The sequence below is a fragment of the Apteryx rowi genome, unplaced genomic scaffold, assembly GCF_003343035.1.
Source record: "Apteryx rowi isolate R43461 unplaced genomic scaffold, aptRow1 scaffold_564, whole genome shotgun sequence".
In the NCBI taxonomy this organism is placed as follows: domain Eukaryota; kingdom Metazoa; phylum Chordata; class Aves; order Apterygiformes; family Apterygidae; genus Apteryx; species Apteryx rowi.
In genome coordinates, this window is record NW_020450832.1 from 205,624 (window position 1) to 228,400 (window position 22,777).

General features: G+C 47.1%; 2 protein-coding genes across 5 annotated transcripts in view; both read right to left on the minus strand.

The window, feature by feature from the left end:
• CHMP6 (charged multivesicular body protein 6) overlaps positions 1-3,535 on the minus strand; it is an 11,635-nt gene extending 8,100 nt beyond the window's left edge. Inside the window, exon 1 of the mRNA XM_026082008.1 lies at positions 3,475-3,535. Within this exon, the coding sequence (XP_025937793.1) occupies positions 3,475-3,535 (61 nt within the window). The remainder of the gene's footprint in view (positions 1-3,474) is intronic.
• Positions 1,700-22,777, minus strand: part of RPTOR (regulatory associated protein of MTOR complex 1) — a 172,722-nt gene continuing 151,644 nt past the window's right edge. For 2 of the 4 annotated variants that reach the window (XM_026081981.1, XM_026081978.1), the window contains 7 exons: positions 19,816-19,863; positions 13,214-13,320; positions 9,940-10,067; positions 9,386-9,472; positions 6,389-6,505; positions 5,660-5,789; positions 1,700-4,119 (listed from right to left, as the gene is read on the minus strand). In XM_026081981.1, coding sequence (XP_025937766.1) covers positions 4,051-4,119; positions 5,660-5,789; positions 6,389-6,505; positions 9,386-9,472; positions 9,940-10,067; positions 13,214-13,320; positions 19,816-19,863 — 686 coding nt within the window. In that variant the 3' untranslated portion in view covers positions 1,700-4,050. The remainder of the gene's footprint in view (positions 4,120-5,659; positions 5,790-6,388; positions 6,506-9,385; positions 9,473-9,939; positions 10,068-13,213; positions 13,321-19,815; positions 19,864-22,777) is intronic. The other 2 variants (XM_026081982.1, XM_026081979.1) reach the window with 1 other exon arrangement.

A 22,777-nucleotide genomic window follows, 5' to 3' on the forward strand; every position in this document is an offset into this window, starting at 1 on the left:
GATCGGGAGGTATGGGGGTATAGGGGAGGGGGAGGTATAGGGGGTGTATAGGGGATGGGGAGGTATGGGGGTGTATAGGGGATGGGGAGGTATGGAAGGGATGTATAGGGGTTGGAGAGGTATGGAGGGAGGTATAGGGGATGGAGGGGTATAGGGGGATGTATAGGGGGTATGGGGGATGGGGAAGTATAAGGGTATGTATAGGGGATGGTATAGGATGGTATGGTATGGGGGGAGGTATAGGGGATGGAGAGGTATGGGGATGGGGTGCAGCGTGGGGCAGGAGTGATGGGCACGTTAGTGTGTGCACATGTACATGACCCCACGTGCACGTGTGCCGACCCCACCAAAAGCAAAGCCTTAAATGGGGCRCATTGAGCCTGGAGCAATTCCCAAGCCGGGGGACCGGGGCCACGGCAGCCCCCGGGGTGATGAGCTGGGCCCCCTCTTTGGGGCAGGATGGCCCGACGTGTTTTTTGGTGGCCCGGTCCCTGAAGCAGCTGGCCAGCGGTGAGGCCAAGCGCGGCCCRGCCCTGGGGCGCAGGGTGTCGTCCCCGCGGGGAGCAGGGCACCGCGGGGTTGGTGGGTGGGAGCACGCGGAGCCGAATCCCACTGCTGCAACACCACCGACCCGGACACGTCACGGGCGCAGGGCCTGGGCGACCATTTCAAGCTGCCCAAAGTGGTTCTACCCGGAGACCCCCGAAGCACCGGCCCTGGGTGCAGCCCGCGCCCCAACACCTCGGCAGCCGCCTCCGCTCGCCTCGGAGCCGCGCTGCCTTTGCCGGCTTTCCAACGCGGTTATTTCTGGATGCGTCCTGCCTGCAATACAACACTCTCCGAAGTGATCAAAGCTCAGTTAAACAATTAGACGTTGCAAGACGACCTGCCCCAGCGTCTGAAAACACCGCTTTTTCACTGCTGCGGTTTTGCTCGGAACAGCCTAGCTGCCAGTTTTGCACTGCTCCGATTTCCACGTTAAAGGACCAAGTTTCCCCTCCAGGGCCGGCAATTAAAAACCAGCTCTTGCGCCCAGGCCGCTGCAGCAGATGCGACGGCGTCCTGCCAAGCCGGCGCTGGGGGGAGCCGAGGCAGCGGGCACCCGCGAGGGGTGCGTTCGCGGGACCCTGGTCGCAGGTGGCATCTGTGCAACGTCTGGTCTCACGCTGGGGATTTGCACTGGTCTTGGGGATTCGTCAGCTCAGTGGCGGTCCAGTGGGATGCGAATCCAGCGGGACCGTACGAGCATCTGTCGTCGCGCTGGCGGATCTGCCCCGGGAAGGCTTCCGCTAAGAGAGACTTAAAAGCAGGATCTGAGGCATAAAACTGCACCTGCTTTCCCGGAGTGGAAGTCAGAATTGCGGTGCAGAAACACAACTTTTCCGCTCTTTGCTCAAGTCCAGCTCGGCTGGGCCTTGCTCACGGGCAATGAACCTGGGTGCCCACACGCGGCCGCGGAAACCCCTCGAAGCGCTGGGGCAAGCAGGAGCCCTGTGCTTGCACAAGCRGCTTTTGCCCAGCACCTCCCCGTGCGCCTGTCCTCTCCGCAGTGAAGCAGGCCCAGCACGTTAGCTAAAAACTAAAAAAGACAAAGCTAAAAACTGCTGGGACTCCTTGCAGGAGGGAGCTGTCCCGCTCCGCCACCCCGTGCTGCCGCCGCCCCACGCCTGCCCCAGGAAAGGAGCGCCAGGCTGAGAAGTGTTTCTGCATTTATTTTTTATTAACCATTTATTGTTTGTAATTGCCTTACTCTCACATTACAATCGTGTGTTTTGTTTTTTTAATATTTTTTAAATTTTTGTAAAATAAATAAAGATAAGTGAACTTTTAGGTAGGATGCTCTCCAGATCCTCGGTTAAATTCCATGATTGAATCTCTGCATCAGACCTGTGAAAACACAGCCCACACACACGCTTAGATGAAAGCTAAACAGGCCAAGTTAGTTAAAAACCCCTTCTGCTGGCGGCACGGGCTGGCCGGGCGCGCGGGGAGCGCTGGCCAGAGCGGCAGCTTCCCACTCTGCACCTGTGCATTTTGCCAGGTATTTCTTGTTCCTTAAACAAATACACTGATATAAGTTAAAAATCTATAGTCTGTTTTTAAGCCGGGTATGTTAATTGGTTACGCGCAGAACCCAAACTCTGTCTCACCCCTTGCCGGCAAGGCCAACGCCAGCCCCTGCGCCGGTGCGAGAGCCGGGCAGTGGCGGGTCCGAGCCCGCGTGCCGCCGGAGCCGACRCTGGAGCAGCTCGGAGGGGAAGGGAGAGGCAGAGCTCCCGTTAGACCATAATTAACTTTTGGTAATCCAAAAGTGGACTTTTAGGTAGTTTTTCTTAAGTTCAAAGCCTTTGATTCGTCATCCTGTGAAGCGGCTCGCTGCCCCCCTCCGGGGAGGGGAGGCGGCGACGGTGCTCGAGGGGGAGGCCACAGCGCCCAGCCTTTGGCATCTGCTTCATCTCCACAGTTCAAGGAACCTCACCAAAATGAGTGTCCAGACGTGCACATGGGATTTTGTATTCAGCTGCCCTGCAGCACGCCCGGAATAGCCACCTGGCCGCTTCCAAGGCTACTGCAGGGGCCACCTGCCTGAACACCCAGGAAAATAAAATTATCTGGTATATAATGAGCAGCGACAAGAGTTCTGCTCTTCTTGGCCAGCTAAATCAGTCCTAGGCAGTGCTTCACCAAAGAAACCTGCCCTTTGGCTTTGCCTACGCCTCCCCTACATCGGTCTCCAGATGCATTATGGATTTCAAGGGACAGAAACATTCATTACGCAGGCTTGGAAGGCGAGGAAGGTGGAGCTGGGTTTCCCTTAGATAGCCAGGACAAAGTGGTTTTGCTCTAAGCAGGATGACCTGCCGTCTGCCCCTCTTTAGCRATTTTCTTGTGCTCAGACCATGTGTGGTTTCATGCCCAGTTCTGCAGGGACACACAGAGGAGCCACGACCACATACACACGTGTGGACACACGATGTTTGTAGCTGCATACATACAGCTGCAAGGGTGCAAATACTCATGTCCATCACCTAGCTGAACTTGAGCACATCAGGGTGAGATGAAAGCCTGGGGTTCGAGCCTGGAGCCTCCCTTGCTGGTGTGCAGAGCTTCCAAGCTGTCACACGTGTTTGTGGAAATCGCTGTGGGCGAGAGGACACTGACTGGCAAAGTAACTGTGACTGCGATACCCCACGTCCTCCAGCCCCCTCACCCGCACTGTGCGCTTGGGTGGAAAGTGGTTATGTTAGTGACTTGCTCCAGGCTTGCTGGGACGTTAGAGATGTCCATGTTCTTTTCTCCCCTCTTTTCCCGGTATGTGCAGCTTTATGGCAGGGTGGCACTGTGCCCTGCTCCTGTCATCTCCTCAAGCCCCTTTCCTCAGGATTCCTGCTTCCCCTTGCCACCACGTCTCCCGACTGATTCTTCAGTCTCTGCTTCCACTGGAGATGAAACTGCAGAGAGGACAAGGTTTACGTAGAGCAGATGCCTTCCTATCTCCTCCTGCCACACTCAGGGGGGGCAGGAGCACGTGCATGATCCTGCAGATGGACGGCTCGGTCTCGCTGCCCTGTCCGAGGGATCACTGTTTGGCACAGGCTAGGCAGCAGCTGGAGGGGTCCCATGGTCTGGTCAAACGCACAGAGCTGTAGGTGAGTCTTGACTTCATTCCTTAAAGCAACCTACGCTCCAGCAAAACAAAAACAAAGACTAAAACGAAAAGCCCTTTTCAAGGGTATTGCCTCATCCGGTCCTTCCAAGCTCAGGACCTGTGTTTCTAACAGAGAAGCCAACCACTGGAAACAAAAATAAAATCTTCCTTTTCTGTAGCTTTAAGAGTATACAGCTGAAAAAAAAAATTAGGAGATTGTCTCTCTTCTCCTTGTCAAAATCATCAGTAGCTAAGTCGGAAAAAAAAATATGTTCAAGTTATGGGTTGCAGCAGCAGCCAACACTAAACATTCAAGTCGATAATTTCACTATGTACATTATAGGTGAGACACGGCCCCGTCCGCTGGGACTCCCTTTCTCCAGTGACGCTGCCCTGAGCCGTTATCTGATCCGCTTCTCCACTGAGTACACTGAGATGTAGTAGTCATTGCTTCCGACTGCCAGATGAGGCTGTGGAAAGAGAGCAAAACAGGGATAAATGKTCAGGTGTTACGCAGTAATGAGAGACACATCACAGAGAAAATGGTAATGGTCGACATTTCCAGCAGTAGCACCCAGATGCTAGAAAGCTCTTAAGTGCATCTGCCAACGCAGCTCTGACGACATTTCTGCCAGCACCTACATCGTGTCAGCGAGTTATATGCCCCTATTTCAGCCAGGGGGAAAAATTATGGTGACTATTAGTTGCCAAACTCTAACATAATTTTTCTAAATGACTGCAAATTTGCTAGTTATGAACAGTGTCCTGGACTGAAAATTAGCATACCGCTCTTGAAAGGGCCAGGAACAACTCTCGCCATGGAGCTCTGGGCTAGACGGGGGTTTGTTTGTTTGCATATTTAAAAAGCAAGATGATTCAAGTGATTAGCCACTTCTTTCTCTATCCCCCACACTGCAGGACAGCAAAATCACTGTTTGGCTTTCTGCAAAGTGACCTTTCAAAACCAAGGAGGAGATAAGCTCTTCTTTAACCCTGTTACCTTCAGGATATAAAGTGCATATAACCTAGGCAGAAAAACAAATTTCCCTTTCCCAGCCCAGCCAATACCAAATCTCAGCATAGACTATTTCATTCCCCCTCTCCTCCAGGTCCTTTATCATTCCCACTGCTCTTTCCCTTCACATATATTTGAGTTCCGATGCACAGGTTTCTAACACAACTGCCTGTTTACATGACTTCTTTAACCTCTTCCTGTTTTTCCTGTCCCTTCACATTGCTTTTTTAGTCTGTCTCCTTCGCTTATTCTCATCTCCGAGTGAGCAGAAGTCCATAATGCAGATGGGCACTTGCCTCCTAACTAAGTAGTGACCAGACCTTCTCTCTGACCACTACTGCACAGTCAGCTCAGCCTGTGACATATTTAGGAACTTCCTTTTTACTCCGATTCACTCTATATTTTTTCAGCTTATGCCTTTAATTTTTGCAGAGCTCTATTTTTTTGACATGCAGTTTTTCTGCTGCACAGCACTAGGTCTTCCAAAAGTGTTACATAAGAGGCAGCGTAAAAGCAGCCCCAGAGACGCAACGGTGAGCCTCCTGTCTGTAAACACATTAAAAATCTGCAGGCTGGAATTGCGAGATTGCACCTCTCCCATCAGCTCCAGTCAAATTCACCTTGGAGAATTTCTGTGGCAAGAACTACAGAGCTAAGCCGGGATGCAGCCCCAGAGTGATGGAAGGAAACGGGAACGGTATGTCAAGTGCACCCCAGGTGAAAAGGGCTCGGCGGTTGGGGGCTCTGTGCTAGTCTTAGGAGCACATCATAAAACAGCAGCACTGGTTGTACCTCCAAAGTGGCCCTGTCTGAAACAGCCTGGAGTACAAGCACTGAAGGACCTGGGCTGCACAGCCAGGCTCAAAGGACCCTCAGAAAACTGGGACGGGGCAGCACGCCTTTGTGCTAGAGGAGTCTCTGCACCTTTCCCTCTTCCAACACCGACATTCACCCAGAAATGCAAATTCCAAATTCCAGAAAGAGCGAATACAGACCCAGTGAGGATGGAAAGCCAGGCAGCTGATGGCTCCAACTCTTTGACCCATAAAACCATCGTAGTATTTGATATTGTTGATCAGCTCACCATTTCCATTGTAGATTGCAGTGAACTGATTCATTGAGCCACTGAAAATGAACAAAGAGAAGCTGGTGTCACTGAGAACGCTCTGGTAACACTGATATTGCTGCTTACAGACCCATCCCTAGTTGTGGAGACCTCAGTTGCTTATCGGACTAGTGTGCAATGAGTTCTTATAAGGGGGGAGACCGACTTTAACTGTAACATGGCAACCTCAGTACAGAGAGATTCACAGAACAACTTGAACCACAGAGTTACCTGTTACAGTGTAGGACTGAGACAGAAAACATGAACAGCTGATGTACGCATTCGCTGAAAATGGATTCCCCAGCAACCGTGAAGATACATAGCTGTGGAGCAGGTGCTGGGCCCTGCTCAGAGCCCAAACATACACATGATATCCTTGAACAGGAATCTGCCGTAAGGAGTGAAAGACCATACGCCTTTACTCCAAGTCACCTGTGCAGAGGTTTCACTAATGCATGCAAGGGATAAAATACCTCAGCTGCAAACATGGGAAAGAAGCTGCACTGTTCATGGTGAGAATAAACAGAACAAAACAAAACAAAGCCCCATGAATGGTGATTGCAGAGACGAATTGTCCTCTGTCCACTCAAGGGATGCAAGGGGTGAAACTAGAACTTACCACGCAAAGAGGTTGGCTTGTGGGTGAATGTCAAGAGCTGTCAGCCCCTTGACTATCTGAAGGACCTTCATAGACTCTGGCATCCTGGGGTCAAAGAATCGCACATCTCCGTTTACACTGCCAACACATGAATTTTACAATGTCAGGCTGTCCCAGATCAGATCCTACAGCTCAGGAGAGCAAGCCGTATGCCTGTCTGTGAGTTGACCGCCTTGATCAGCAAATTAGGATAAAGAAGAAGTGCAGCCATGCCCTCTCTGTCAGGGTGACTGAATTCCTACTGACGTCACTTATACTCAGTACCATCCACAAAGCATTAAGTGCTGTACAAACAATTTTGCCTCTGCCCTCAGGAGTGATCCATTATTACTTTTATCACTTACAGCTCATCACCGACTACGAGTACCTTCACTGTTATGTCATTCTCAATACACTAAGCTACATGTCAGACCCAAATTCCTTCTCCTTTTCACAGCAGAAAATTGTATTAGAACAATCTAACCAGATGGGCTCTGCTGGTACCATCCATTACGCCAACTGTCTGGACACAGATGCACCAGTCCGTGCTGTCCAAAGTACTCTGTGGACCCAGCATAACAAACAGTGCTTCATGCTCAGGCTATGTGTCAATCCTACTAATGACTTTACTTATYAGGGAAGAGAAGGTGGGAAAGCAATAGTGGTAGTAGAAAGATACTGTGCTTAGTAGATCAAGCACCTTTCAAATACAGATGATTTCTTATTGTTAAGTGATCTCTGAAATACATCAGTAGAATCAAGCCTATTAGAAGTGAAGAGGAGGCGTCTTGTTCTATGTCCCTGGAACAGAAGACTGAAGTTTTTGCTATGGTACATCTGCTCTTACTTGCTTCTTAGAGGACACTTGTTGACCAGTGTAGGAAAAGACAAACWGGAAAGTCTCTTATGGAAACTAAATTCAAAATCAATTCACCTGATCTTATTCTACTTAGCAGAGAAGTAAGGCCTTTGGCAGGACAAACTGTACAGTATTTTTTTCAAGTCACTGATGGCTGTATATGACTGTGAATCACTCTACAGAATTAAGAACAAAGCATTAAGATACATATTTCCTTCAGTCTCTTTACCTCTGGAATTTCTAATAGTGATCAGAAGGCTGTTATGCAGGATTATTTATATCCTTATTAAATGCTGTAATTCCTGCTGTCACATAATTAAATTCAAGACAAATTAAACTTCAGGTTGATTTAGATCCTAAAGACTAGATGGAAATATTTTTTGAGAGAGATCAAATACACAGTAATTCCATTTCAAGCTTTGAATCTTACTAAGACTCGAAAATGGTTCTGAATGCACTGGAAGACCAGGCAAGAGCTTTAAAATGGAAGCATAGTTCTGTGGTGTGAGGAGCGCATATGAGAACACGGTCTTAACAAAGTACGTCCCAGCAGAACAGCAACTGGTGCTTCAGCTAATAATTAAAATAAGTCAACACCAGCTAAGCTACTAAACCAGGATATTTGGAAGACGTTTAAGGACCTTTTCTAGCAACACTATACAACTCATGGAAGCAGACCTGCTGATTAACTGGATGCAGTTGTCAAAAGAGAACAGGGAAAGACCCTGTCCTGACGTCCCATTTAGCTGCATGCTATCACTGTAGACTTCAACAACCAGGAAAAAAGTCTAAGATACATTTGCCAGGTGCATGTTATCCCATTATTCCACTTWAGTATTTTGGAAGAAGAGCTCCTGGTGAACTGCTGGTGAGCAGGAAAACCCCATGGTCGCACTAGCACATAGATCAAAACGGCTGAACAAAATATCAAGTAATGGAGCAGTGCCAGTCGGTGGAGAGCTGCAGAATCTGGGCTAGAATCGCCAATCTCGTGTTATAAACGCCGCTCTCTGGTCCGATAAAAACTTTCTCTGTGATTTTACTCCATAAACACCACAACGCCTTGACGTTTTTCAGGAAATTRTTACACCAGAACCAGCTATATCCTAACATTTGTTTTTCTTGGACACTGCGGCCAGCCGAAGGAGAGACTGAACTGGGAACTGGGGGAAACGGAGAGCAGGGTGGCTTGTCTTAACACACCCGCTTCCTGCGGGATGAGACCAGACTGGTCTTCTGAACTGCAACATTTTCTTGTACTTTTTCAATCCTGAGCAAAAGCACCATTTGCCGAGAAGGGCAGTGAGGAGATGAAAAACGAGCCTTCAGACTAGGGCTGGCCAGGCACACAGGCCTGACCCCTGGGATGGCTGAAGGAGATTACAGAGAGGAAGATTAAAAACTGTAATATGTGAGCCTGACAAATCTGGCAGCTGCATCACTTAAGCCCCTTTCCGAAAATCTTGATAAATTTTTGCTGGCCCATCCCCCACTTCGGGAATGTTCTACATCCCAGAATATTATGTTTTGTTTTCATTTTGTAATCAAGAAAAAGAGCCTCTCTGTGCGCAAACAGCAGCTTTATGACAATAAATTATATTCTGCCGTTCTTTAATGGCTAAAAAAAATATATGCTGCTCTCTGCGCAGTATTTACCAGGCAGCAGAAATGGATTTATGTGTACAAAATTGCTAGACGGTGAAGTAATCCCACACAGCAATATGCCCAACAGATGCAACATAAACCTCCCTCCTGCTCGCGCTCCATCTCCCACGACCCCACAGAGCTGCTGGCAGCAAGGAAGGACACCCACAAGAGGCAGCGTGTCTAGCTCAGCTTTACGGTTCGCTCGATTACTCCCTCGCACGCTTCGTGATAGTAATTTCAGCGCAGATACCTTCTTGTTTACTCTTAAGCCTCCCTAACGGGCTCCCAAGGAAAGCTTCGCGTTGCTTCGCGCCTTCTCTCCACCAAGCCTGGAGCAGGAGTTAGCAAGCGAGGCGAACGTCCAGGCAAAGCGCTTTGCCCTCTCAGCTCCTGGTGCACCAGCGGCAGATTTTAAGCAGAAAGGCAAACGGTGTTTAAAAGAAAACAGCTCGAGCGGCAAGTGCCCTTTTTACCTGACGCTCATGATGTTGCCCTCGGGGTGTTTCTGCAGGTAGGCTTTCACCACCCAGGCTGTGTGCTCGCGGTAGGTCATGACGCGGCTGAGGAACAAGGAGAGAGGAGAGACGTTTCGAAGGGAAGGAGGAGGAAGGCGAGGACAACCGCCGCGGGCCTCGGAGAACAGGGGCTGCAAAGCCGACGGCTTTGGCCTCTTCTCCGACGGTATAAGGAGAGGGGGAGGATCTGCCTCCGCTTGCAGACTCCGTCACCGAGTTTGGGGGCAGGACATGGTCTCGCCCAAAGGGCTCTGCAAGGCCCTGAGATACCGGGGATCGGGCAGGTCCTGAGCAAGGCTGGGAGGCGAGGGAGCCTCAGGGAGCGAGACCCGGATCACAGCACCATGAAGGCCATAAAAGCACCCACGGAAACGGTGACATTTTCTCCAGTAAGATATTTCAGTCACCGAAGCCAAGGTCAGATTGCTAAACTCCTTGGGGGCTTTGGGGCCTTGAAACCAAGGGAGGTTGGAGCCCCRGCCGGGCAGGGGCTGGGGTGGCACCGCCGTTACCATTCGCTCAGAGCCATCCTCCTGTCAAAGACGCGGATGGAGCCATCGCCCAGGCCGGCCACGATGAGCGATCGATGYGAGTCGCACGAGAGGCTGGTCACGCAGCTGTCCGCGCCCGTGGGGATGTCCTGGGGGCAAAGCACATGCGAGGCAAGCTCAGAAGGCGAGGCAAGCTACAGCCCAGAAGAGAAGACACCAAGTCGGTGCGAACATCTCCAGCAGGGATGTGATGCTTTCTGCCAGGCCCGGAAACGAGGGCGCAGGGATCCTGGGGATTGTGGTCACTGCTAGAGCCGCAGTTCCCAAAGTTTATCCCAAACTCCCAGACCCAGCTTTTGCAAATCAATCAAGCATTATAAACCAACATCAAAGTGAGGTCTATTTTAGGAAGGAGGAATTTGTATAATTCTCTAGTAGAAATACCTAATTAATTAAAATAAATGGCCAGAGGAATTGTTTCTCCATAAACCATCTTTGCTGTGTGCAAGTTGCAAATGCTACTGGAATGGCAAGATGAACAGTAAATATTTGGAAGAGACAAGCCATATAAGAAAGCAAAACTGGCAGAGGCGTATATAAACACACATATAAAACCAAACATAGACTATGCGACAAGCAATACCATCTATGCAAAATTCTGCTGAAGGAACAAGCCTGCAAGGTATTAGCTCTTTTTGTGCATCAAGTGAGCACCCAAATAAGTTCTAGGAAGTTATTTAAATGCCTCTCATAAAAGAAGCTTTAAAAAAAAAACCAAAAGTAGAATGCAAAACAGATCAAATAATAGTTTTGTTCGGAGAAACATTTCCTAGTCAGTAAACCCAGGTCTAACTGGCACAATAGCAGACACTCTGGCAGTGGAGAACCCCTAGCAGTAACACATATATTAGAAGAATAGCTTTGTACAACGAGTCTTTTCATTTCACAATATTGTGCAGGACAAAAACCGTATTTGCCCCCTGGAAACAATAAAATGATTTTTTCCCCTTTAATGATAATTGCAGCCGTTCCAGGAAATGAGCTTTCTTTCCGTTTCATTTTTTAGCCCTGAGCTCTCTTCCTCCCTTCAGCAGAAGCAYCACTAGATCCCTGCAGAGCCCCTCTGCTTTGGCACAAACGGGCCACRTGAAGCAGAGCACTGGGCCCGGCTCCCGCAGCCTTAGCGCCTACCACAAGGTCTGCGTTCAAGGAGGGAGATTCAGACCGCCAGGCCCAGGCAGAGAGCCAGCAGCAGCCCTGAGGTTCGACTGTGTGACCGTGACCTCTCTTTTCTGCACGGACAGCGCAGGAAGCCACGTCCGGCAGCTCCAGGGTGCTGGCAATTGTGAAACGGTTCTGGTGCTCTTGGACAACGTCATGATAAACACGCAAGTCTTCGCCAACACAGCGAGCTGCCTGACTATCATGCAATGCCAAAGTCACCTATGTAACATCAAGTGAGCCAACGCTGTGCCACCCATCAAGCCCTGCTTTAGGACCCTGTGGCAAGGAGAATAGCTCATTAGCAGCCAGACACTGCATACATTTAAAGATAATGACATGGAAAAAGACAACTGGAGCTTGCAAGGACAGCTGTGCTGGGAACCTATCCTGCATTCTTACTCGAATGCTGCAACTTTTCCCCTCCTGTACTTGCTATAAGGAAAGGAATTGCTTGGAATAATGTCTACAACTGTTATGAAGAGAAACAGTTTCAGTTAAAATAGATAAAAACTAAGCAACATTTTAAAAACAGGATAACAATCAAAGAGGCACTTTAGACTGCATTAGCTGATTTCACACTTCCATCCTATTTTTGCTTCTGTGCATATTCACCTTTCTTAGTTGCTATTCACAGCCTTAGCTGAGTGAAGTAGCTGTTGGCTAGAGGCACCTAACTTCAGGGGCTGTTTGGATAGTTATTCTAACTGCCTAAAACCAGATCCTGCCTTTGAAGCAGGAACAATCAGCTGAAGTGAAAATGAAGTACTTGCTTCTTCAGCTACAACCAAAGTGCTTCCAGAGATGCGCTTTTGGTAGTTCAAAGAGCGGGGAGGCACCTTTTTTAGCTTGAATTACATAGCTTCCCTGCTCTTTGTGCTGACTTTCAGCTTGCCAGTGTTACTGAGTCAGGAAGTTTCAATCACTTGAATTTCAACAAAACCAGTCTTTGCAATTAAAAAGGAAACAGCATGTTTTTAGATAATTTCAGTACAATCATTAATCATCATCACTGAGGAGATTTTCACCTTCTGAATTTTGATGTTCCCTAATTTACATAGAAAAAATAATAGTGAAAGTAATTAAGATCAACTCCAGCTTAATTATGCTACACTGCAGGGTCAAAGTATCATAATTAATGTTCATCCAGGGGTAATTAATTTCTAGAAGCTTTGAAGACTTCCTTTTTCCTCCAGCATGGTGACTTCATTCTCACAGACTTGCTGCTTCTCCCTACAATTCCTAAAAACATTTTATTTGACTACAATCAGCATGAATGCTTGCACTGTCTTTTCCCCATCCCACTGCACAGGGAAATAAGGCTTTTGTACCGCCTCGCTTTAAAGGTGAGATGCACTCAGTTCTGGGAATAGCAGCGAGCCGCAGAGCGCTGCCAGCAGCTCCCCAGCTGGAAGCGGAGACTTTGAGGGAGCCCTCAGCAGCCTCAGCGACATTGTCGGTGCTTTGGTACCTGGCCCACATGATGCCGGGCAAACTGCTGCTCCGAGTCACACTGGCCTCAGCTGGCAACCCCACTGCCTTCACTTGGTGTGAACCATGCTTTCCTGAAGACAAGAAGTATGAGGGTAACGCCATTCCGTAATTAGCTGTTTGCTTCCCAGAGAATTAGAGAGATGGARGTAGAAAGTCTGACTGTGCTCTACCACCTACCCAACTCACCATTTAATTTTCTCAAGATATTTTTATACTATTTCAATTATATGTTAATACAAAAAAACATATCAGTGGCCTCTTGCCTGCCCCTGGATTGCACAGACCTCACCTCTTCTAAGCACTATCATGTACTGTTCAGAATACCAGCAGCAACTTCCAGGAAAGGTCTGAAACACTTACTAAATATTTATGTATTTTTATTTATCTTGCAACATGATTCTGAAGCTGGAAAGCAGGAGATCCAGAAGCAGGTACCTGTCAGCTCTTCACACACAAATTCTCAGCTCCTTTGGCAGTGCAAGTGATAACTCACTGCATGAGATGTGGGCTGGGAGTCTGCTAGGAGACCGTTACGCTCAGCCGTAGGGAAAGGTAAATGGGACAAATACACAGGTTTTACCTGTACTTTCATTTCCCGATCTGTGTCCCAGATCCGGATTATCCTCACATCTCCAGACGTCATAAGGAGCCCCGTTTCTTGCTCCCAGTCGACTACCATTCCTGCTCCTAAGATAAAACACAGGCAGGACACACAGATTATTTTCCCTGCCAGCACAGGCAGAGCAGGACTGAGCAGAACACCAGGTTTTGTGATCTTATGCTACAGAACACTTTATTGTCATTAGAGGAAATTTAAAATTACATACACACACATCCATACATCCTCCAAATGGGATCAAATCAGCTGGTTCTGGATTTGAGTCCAAGATATGTCTTTTACTTCTTGGGTAGCTTGAATGCTTAGAAAAGTCTAGGTCCAGGTGGCATCTATAGGTAGGTGAATATAGTCTTGGTACTTTGGGAAACTACTGGGGATTTCTACAGGAGTCCTAATAAATTATCCACCACCTTATGAGAACATCAGACTAAGTGATGATTGAAGTAGACTGAACTGGTGACATTGCATGCAGCGTGACCTGAGACCCTCTGGATTACCCTGATTTCTTATTCTAATAGAAATATGTGGCTAAGAGGAAATGTTTCTAAACAAGGAATAGCAAAGTCATTGCTGCAAGATACTGAATTAAATAGCTTGGTAGGAGTAAAAAACCATTTGCTACATGGACAGATAAGGAAGAGACCGATCTACAATTACACTAGCTAAAACACATTTACAAGAGCTCTTCATCCTCATCCTTGAGGGCACAAGCTGATTGCTAGCTGAAGTCTAGAAGAAAGTGCCATCCATGCTGTAAGAGAATTACAAGGGATTTTCTATCCCTGAAACACCTGACACGGGCACCTGCTTACAGACAGGTTGATAGATTGTATGAACTAATGAACTTTCTCAGTATGGCAATTTCTAGAGAAAAAATAAGTGTGTTTCACCTCTTTTCCCAGTTTGCGGATTAAATGTCCAAAAACCACCGAGTGAGCTGACTTTCCTAAGTACAGAGCACACGAGGATCAGAACAAAACAGATATTTTGGACTTAGGAAACCCCTGACTGGTGGGGGTAATCTCCAAGGAACAATTCTTGCACATCTAATTAGAGGGACTTCTTTGCACCACCTATGCGCTACCTGCACAGCGCCTAACTGCTTTGCTTTGAGCACAGAGCTGTACACTGATTATCTTTTTCTTCTTACACTGGAAAGGCTGATTGACCCCAAATCTGTGGATTTTCCAGGGAGTTTTTACTCATACTTTTAAAAAAAACAACCCAGAAGCTCTACACAGGGAACCTGAAGAGAATTTCAGTTTTTGCACCTTTGCTTTCGTTTTCTTGCACAGGGTTGTCCCCTTGGCAGAGACAGAAGCGGCAGCTTCTTTCCTTTCAGAAGCTGTTTCACTGTCTCTTCCGTGCCAAACTGCGACTCTGGTGCTGAAGGAAAGTATTTTATAACCACATACAACTCGGCGTCGGAGACGACTCTGCAGCGCGACGAGGGCCGCAGGCTCGCTGCTCGGAGCCATTCACCAGGGCCTTCGTTGGGGCTCCCATGTTTCTGCTCCACAAACTCTCACAGGAGAAATGCACAACTAGCTTGTCCAAAACAGGGATAAATGTGAATTTGTCTCAATTTACTCCTAAAGAATTAGCCCCAGCAGGAAACTTAARTATCCTACAACACGTTTTTGTCACTAATGCAAGTACTTTTTGCCAGACCAAACATCTTTACCGCTGCCGCTAGGGCAGGAAGGAAGCAAGCAAGCAGAGGCACCCTGTAAGCCCCAAGGTAGCTTCAAGGATGGCGAAATGACCTTGCTTTATACAGATCCAGGTAAAATGTTTCGCCTGCCTCCYCCTCCTAAGCATTGCATCCAAGCCTTTTCCTGATCTTGCTGCATACCATTGAGAAGATTACTGATGTTTATTGACAGTCTTTCATCTTACTGCGGGAAATTCAGGACTCGCAGCTAAGCTGAGAGCTTGTATCTTTATCTTGCGAGTCAAATTGATCGTTACTTCAGCTTGCCTGGCAGCTCGGAGGGCTGCTGGAGATCTGAGGCAAACAAGCAGGCAGTGATTTAGATGATAAACATCACCAAAGTGTTTTCATTTGTCATCTTGTTTATGGCCCATGTGACAAGATAAAACTGGCAGGCTGAGATAGATATCGCCATTACCATCACTGATGGAGTTAAGTAGGCAATGTGCTCTTAGGCAGTTTTAAAGCTCCCAATTTTCCAGTTACATTCCCCAGTTTGATCAGTAGCAACAAACCCCAACCAGGGGGGTCTGGATCTCTCTTCTGTGGAGGGGGACAAAGAGATGGTGAATTCAGAGTTATGACTGGCATTTTTGGTGCCACYGGTGTCTAGGCTTGTTCTGGTGCATCTATGGAGAATATTCAGGAATGAAATCTAGAAGGYTGGGAAAACTTTATGGAGGGAAGAAGCCCCAAGAAAGGTTTTACTTTACATAAAATAGTGTAGAGATCTCTCATGAGAAATTACCAGATAGAAAGAACACGGCTTCAGCCCTCAAACAGGAACCGATAGAGACCCCATGGTTAGAGAGAAAGAGGGGAAAAGATTCATCGCATGGAGGAAGAAAACAGACTACCCCACATAGGAGAGTTCTCACTCTTTGGTGGCTCAAAACTTACTATCAGCGTGCTCATGGTCCTACAGGAAGAGAATTCATCTTCTGCCTTTCTTGTAAAACTTTAATAGTCTCTACAAACTGATACCTCTGCTTGCTGAAGGGGCAAGTGCAGCATTTTGATTGACACGTAACCAGAAATTTTCTCTTGCCCTTGTCAGTCTTCCTATTCTCTCAAGAAAACACGAAATGCCATTTTTGCTTCTTCTGATCCACAGTGCTCAAGGATGGACTAATTTGCATCCGAATATGGGATGCTCATATTGCCCCAAACAACCCAGGCACGAGAAATAAGAGAATATTTCCATAAAATCAGGAGTGAGGGAGAACTCCCGGCACCTTCCTCGATGGGAAACACCTGCAGCCTGAGAACCGTTCTAGGTCTTGTCTGCAGAGGTCGCGCATGTGCTGAACACCAGACACTCCTGCCAGGGAATCCCGGCTCCCAGGCTCCCGGCTGCTGCGGACGCCCGCTGCGGCTGGCGAGAGGTGAGAGGCTTAAAGGATGCCCCTTTCAAGGAAACAGGATAAGGAAAGCCTAGTTTGCAACTGGAAATGTTAAACTAGAATTTAAATCCGTATGGAAAAAGAACAAAAGCCTTTGTGCATACATTTACGTTATTCACCAGTGCGTAACAGGGAAGGCCTCTCTTGACTGTGAAATGTTGAATTCAAAAGATGATTCTCACAGTATAAAATGAAACAGAAATAGCTGAACTATTTCTATGTACTAGAGGCTTAAGGGCAAACATTTTTTCATGGTGGAAATGATAAAGTATTGGCTCATGTTTATATGTTAAATTCCCAGTATTTTAGGATGAGAAGCAAATGTGGGACTTAATACTAATTACCATTTCCTTTTTAATTAACAGAGGTCCTTCTTCAGGATGTTACAACCGAGAGTGTAGTTCACCTGCTGTGTTTTGGCTTGAAGGTTTGGCATGTAAGATGCTGCTCGGCCTTATTCTGGCAAAGGGCAATGTGTCCTGCAAATATACGCAGTCTCAGCTCCCCAGGTGAGCCCTGTAGCAAGATTCATGCATTACCGCCACCCGATTTCCAAGCTCCTGCCTGCTTATAGAAATGGAGTAAACAGAGGGAATGCCGTGACACAAATGCAACCACCTGATAAAGGTGAGCATGGAAACCGTGGGACTCTCGATGCCAACGAGCTGCAGGACCAGGCACCCTAACAATACCGTTCCTTTAATGCACCACTAGCTGAGATTAAATTTTTCCTGTAAGGAATTCCTGGGGAACAAGCTAATCTTCCACAGCTCAGGAAGACAAAAATTTAAAGGGTTTTTTTGTTGAGCCTTTTAATACAGGTACTTGCAGTTCTGTATGATGTGAGATGATATACAGGCAACGCATATCAACAGCCATTCTTGAAGCTGTAACTTTCTATGGCTGTTCCCTGCAGAATTCCCCCTGAAAATCAGATATTTGTCTCAATGGGATAGTTCCTTGTATAAATTTCAATAAATAACACTGGTGTTGAAAGCAGCTGCATTTCAAGTGTCTGCACTTATTTTTATCGTGACTGGAACACAGCCAACCTGTACTTGGCATTTCAATGAGATCAGAAATACCTACATGGACTACAATATAAAAGCATCTCAGATTTTGACTGATGATTTTTTAATCATGGGCCCTCCTGGTTAAGCAATGAGGCACATCTCTGTTTTAATTTCCAGGAAGCAGTGGGAGGGTTGTATGACCTCACTCTTCATTAATTTCTACAAAATACCTTCAAAAAGTGTCACTCATTTCATGCCAAGGACTATGCACAGTAAGGGAAAAAGAGTATCTGTGACTCTAAGAATCCAATTTAAAGAATCCAAAACCCTGGAGATGCAACTCCAATTATTTTATTTCAATTAAAAAATCTGACCATATCTAAGGTGGTTCTCCCCAACATGTATTCCTAAAGGAAAAGATACCAACTCTTGGGAGATGTGGAGAGATTCACTCTACCTCTCTCTTTCTCTTGCTCTCCAGTATAAAATCCTTTAAATTTTATTTTGGAGCCTTGCCTCCRCCAAGGCTCCTCTTCCTGTTGAAGCTGCCCCACACTCAGCTCTGCAGCTCCCCGGGAAACTCCCCTTCCTGTCGGCCGCTAACTTTTATATGTTAAGAAGGGCCCAAGGCTGCTCTCCAGCCTCTCCCCTCCGCATTGCTTACTTCTTGCCAGAAGAGTCGGTATTATTAAAAGCCGAGCAGAGCCCCCAGAGGGCAAGGTCCTGTGTTTTTGCAGATCCCATATTTGACATCTTTCACTTTGTCTCGGAAGCCCCAGGAGAGCAGGAAGGAAGCAGGGAACTGGCTAGCATGTGCTTACTTTTTCTTGCTTGGCACAAGTAGAAACTTTCTGGAGGTAGGAGAGATTATGGCTGTTCACACATCAGCACCAACAACCCCCCTGAGGCAGCGATGGATAGAGGTGGGCACAGGTCAGACGTATATTAGCTTGTTAACACCCTCTCCTCCTGCCTTCCGCACGGTCAGCGCTGCCGACGGGCGGCAATGCCGCGGTGAGCCGAGATGCTGCGAGCGCTGGGTGGGAGCGCGGGAGCAGCCCAGGCAACTCCCATGGAAGCCAAGGCAACGAGAACAGATTTTTGGTGYTTTAGTGACAAAACAAGTGCATTCTATATGAATATAGCTGATGTATTTTGCTATCAAGCAAATGGTTAATCTTACACATTTCTAAGACTTCTTTGGTCAGGCAAAGGATTCTTTTTGCTGCCTTTTGCACTAGGTGAATGCCTGGCCAGAAGATGCTGGTGATTTTTTTCTATTGATTCTCAGTTATTTGTGTGCTTGGGACAGAGTGCTGATTGCTTAGCATCAGCGGTATTGATCCTGTGCGGGAATGGCTGGTATTTCCTTAAACTGCTCCGAAGCCCAGTTTGCTGAATAGGGAATTCCCCGCAGCCGAGTATTGCTAATTTTAGCGTTTCGATTTGCCAGTGGATTTCTGAGTGAAATGCAGAGCCAGAAAGCTAACAGTAACACACCAGCTTCGCTCAGTACTATCCCAGTGTTTTGCCTCTGAATAGTAAGAGAGAGATGTGCAAAGGCCTCAAGTTAAAGAGCTCTGAATCACACACCACCGCAATCATCTTTCTTCTATTAATCRCTACAGACACACTCGGCTCTTATCAGCCAGCAAATGCTAATAACTGACGAATAGCCCCAGAGGGTTACGTCAGCGTTTGCATCCAAGCATGTGCACACACGCAGAGACGCCCTGACACATTTGCCACCTGCTTCCCCCAAGAGCTCCGCGGCAGCAAAGGGCGTCAGGCTTGGGAGCAAGGCAGACACCGCGCAGCGCCTGCTTCTACACATGAAGGTTGGGGGGGTTTCCTTTACCTTCTTTCCATATAAAAGAACAGAATTTGTAAAATTTATTAGGCATACCCTTGCCAAAAGGCTAAGTCCACTCTTCTAAGCCTCACAGGAAAGATTCGTCAGCTGTTCCTTTTCAAATGATCTTTACAGCAAAACTGTATTACAGATAAAACCCAACAAAATCCATATTAACTTAATGGCTAACGGAACCTGTCATTCGAGTTCTTTTGTCTAAGGATGCTTCGAAATCTTCCTAGAAAGAAGATTTGTGTGTCCCAGAAAACCACCCTTACTTGCTCTCACTGCAAAGAGCTCGGAGAATGTAACATGAATCTCCTGCCACGTCCCTCAGTGGTTGGCTGAGCTTATGCGGAGAGCGCGAGACACCCTCGCTACACTGCCCACCACTGTTACAGACACATATACAAGGCAAGGAATGGGGAGAGGTAGAAGAAGCAAAGCTTTCCAGGAACAAAAAGGACCCAGCAGTCATTCAAAACCATGCCAAAAAACCAACCAACCAACCAACCAGAAGTCGGACAAGGAGGTCCTTCCCACCCCGGCTGGTCATAGGTAACAGGAAAGAAAGCACTCACCTCCCTGTTTACTTCTGTCAAGATAGATTGAAACCCTTCGGGCCAGACCTGTGAGAAGACAGGGATTAAGGGGTTGACGCTAAGGGTAAGTTGGTCAGCCAGAGCAAAAATAAATATTAAAAGAAGGATTAGAAAAAGCAACTCAAAGCAAAGAAAAAGAACATAACAGAGAAGCAGCAGCACCAAGAGCAGCACATGCCTCCGTCCAGAGAAAAGGCACTGGTTTAGTCACCAAAACTTTTCCTAGGAAGCCATCGACAGTGGCGCTTGTCATGCGTGAAGTGAATATTCTGGCTGGCTGACAGCAGCACAGATTTGACTATTAAAGTTATTCTTGAAGCAGAAGACTACCCTTTGTATGACCTGGTCCCTGCTCTAAAGTGCAATGGATTGGGCAGTGACAGATGGAAATCCAAATAACTTCTGGCATCTGCACACATCAAACCAAACCAGAGCATGAAGTTGCTGTCATTAAAGGCTTGGGCTCACGCAGCTAGTGCTGCTGGGCAGCTGCCGCGTGGGCTCTTCTGCCCTGTATTTCAACAGATAGCTCATGAGCATTCAGGGGGTGCAAACAATTTACAGGTGCTCCATTTAAACAGCTCTTAAATGAGAGGTTGGCCACCAAAACAGATTCGTTTCCAGCCACTGTAAAGCCGCAGGTAGTAAGAGAACACTGCAGTATGGCAGAAAATGGGGAAACGAGATACGGCTCTGGGAAACCCTGGAAAATCTTGCACAAGCAGCTCCAGGTGTTCAGCAAGAGATCCTGCCAGGCTGTTAGGCCTTTCACTGGCTCTCCTTTAGAAGTGAGCACTGGCCGTCTTTGCTAACCTGGACAAAGGAAAACAACGCAGACTTATGCAAACAGCACACAGAAGGAACAGGGAAGGGAGATCTGAGTAGACAGCATTCGGGAACTCTAAAGCAGCTAGTTATACTTCTGTAGTCTCCAAATTCCAGTACCATTGTGCTTTAAAGAGCAAAACCACTCCGACTGGGATGTAGTGGCTTGTTTCCCTCCATCACAAAGGGACAATTACAAAAATTGCAATTTTGTTCAGAAGCATGTGCATGACCACTTGTCTTCGGAGACAGCTGGAGAGCTGCGCGACCGCTTCTGCCAGGCAGGACGAGCTCTGCGCGACTCTGAGCAGAGCTCCTGCACAGACACCACGTGATGGGTCACYGTGCTGCTCGGCACCCGACTGCTCCGGGATCTCAAGCCATGCACAGAATCAGCAGCTTTCAAACACCCCCTTTTTTATAGAAATTGCCTGAATTCCAAAAGCCTCCTACTGTGACATCGCAACTTCAGARAACTTCAGGCTTATGGTCTTCCAATACTGCTCACTAGAAAATGCTTAGATTTTGCTACGTCTTTTTGCATAGTTCAGCATGGCTGGAACGCTAGGCTATCAGCAGCATGAGCTTTGCCTTTCCTCTGACCCCTTTCTCCAGCTGGGGATTCCTGGTTCCTCACATGAAGGAAAAGTAACACTGCTTCACACTAGAGCACCTGGTACCATTGCCTCTTTAAACACCCTGATTTTAATTTAAAACACTTTCTTGGTGCAGCATGGCTTGATTGAAAACAGATCTAAAAAAGATCTGAACAAGATCAAAATTAACAGATCTTATATTGAAAAAATAAAGAGCCCACACAGTGTGGCACTAAATTAAGACTCGTCTACCCTGAGTCTCAAAGTCAGCTAAGATGTACAGTTAACTGGGACCAAGCTACTGCTGAGTGACAGTATCCACACGTGGGTTTAACATAGGAACTTGGCTGTTAGCTCATTTCYCTTATCGTGGGCTGCACAATGCAAGTCATGATGCAGTTTAAAAGTTTAAGTTCTGCACCTCAGTCTGGCCTGGGTCACCCTCTCAGACCAGCCTGATGCTGCGGGACCCTAAGCAGCGTTACCCTGGGCCTCCCGTTACTTGGACAACCTGGTGAGGCCTCCCAAGATACCAAAGGATGTATTTCTGTATCACATATTGCTCCCTCCTTTTATAAGAGGGATAACTGCCTAGAAAAGTCAGTATTTTGGTTGCTGTTGAGAAGACTTTCAAATAACAGAGAGGAGTATGACACTGGGGAAAAGGATGGGAGGGGAGAGAAGGAAATCAATAGTAGGAGCGAACGAACTCCAGTACAACTCCTGAGCACAGTCAGCTTCAAAGAGGCATCTTCAGTTTTAAGAGCGAGTGCTGGACCACAGCTGTGGCCTTGGCAGCAAAGGACAACTCTTCARTAGCGAGTCTCATTTCCAAGGGGACTTCATTCACATAGCTCTTTTGAAGTGACTGCATTTATTTCTCTCCCCACAAAGAAATCTGTTTCTTCTTCTGAATCTAATTCAACTGCACCAGAGGTGAAAGGCAAAGAAAACAGGACCCAGACTAAAGATCATAGAGAAAAGAAGAGGGTGAAAAAAAATCTTAAAGAGAACAGATTTAAAAGTTTCAACACTGTTGTTCTGGCAAATGCAACCATTCAACTCTTATAGCTAAATCAGCTCTTGCCTCAGCTCTTAACCTGTTTTGCAATGGCAAACATTGATGCTCTTTAACAATCCTTTCTTCTACACTAAAGGCCTGCAGAGAGTAAGGTACAATCAGCAAATGCTACACCTTGCTAAGGTGCACGCAGGAAGTAAGGCGTGGGATCAGCCGGAAGGAGTTCAGCCTACAGTTGTCAGCATCTTCTCTGAACACTGCTCATGATGCAGGAAAAAGTCAGTGATCTCGGAGGTCTGGGGGAACTCCCAGACATCAGTTGTTTGAGCAAGTTCATTATCAGTACCAAGGAAATAAGGTCCTGAATCCAGAGAGGGTAAATATTAACCAACATCTTTCAGGAAAGCTAATGTTGACAAAAAAGAAATAGAGACTAACTGAATGAYGCTACAAATGGCAACTTGAGCTGACTATTAGGTACTTTTCTCTCCTCCCAAGG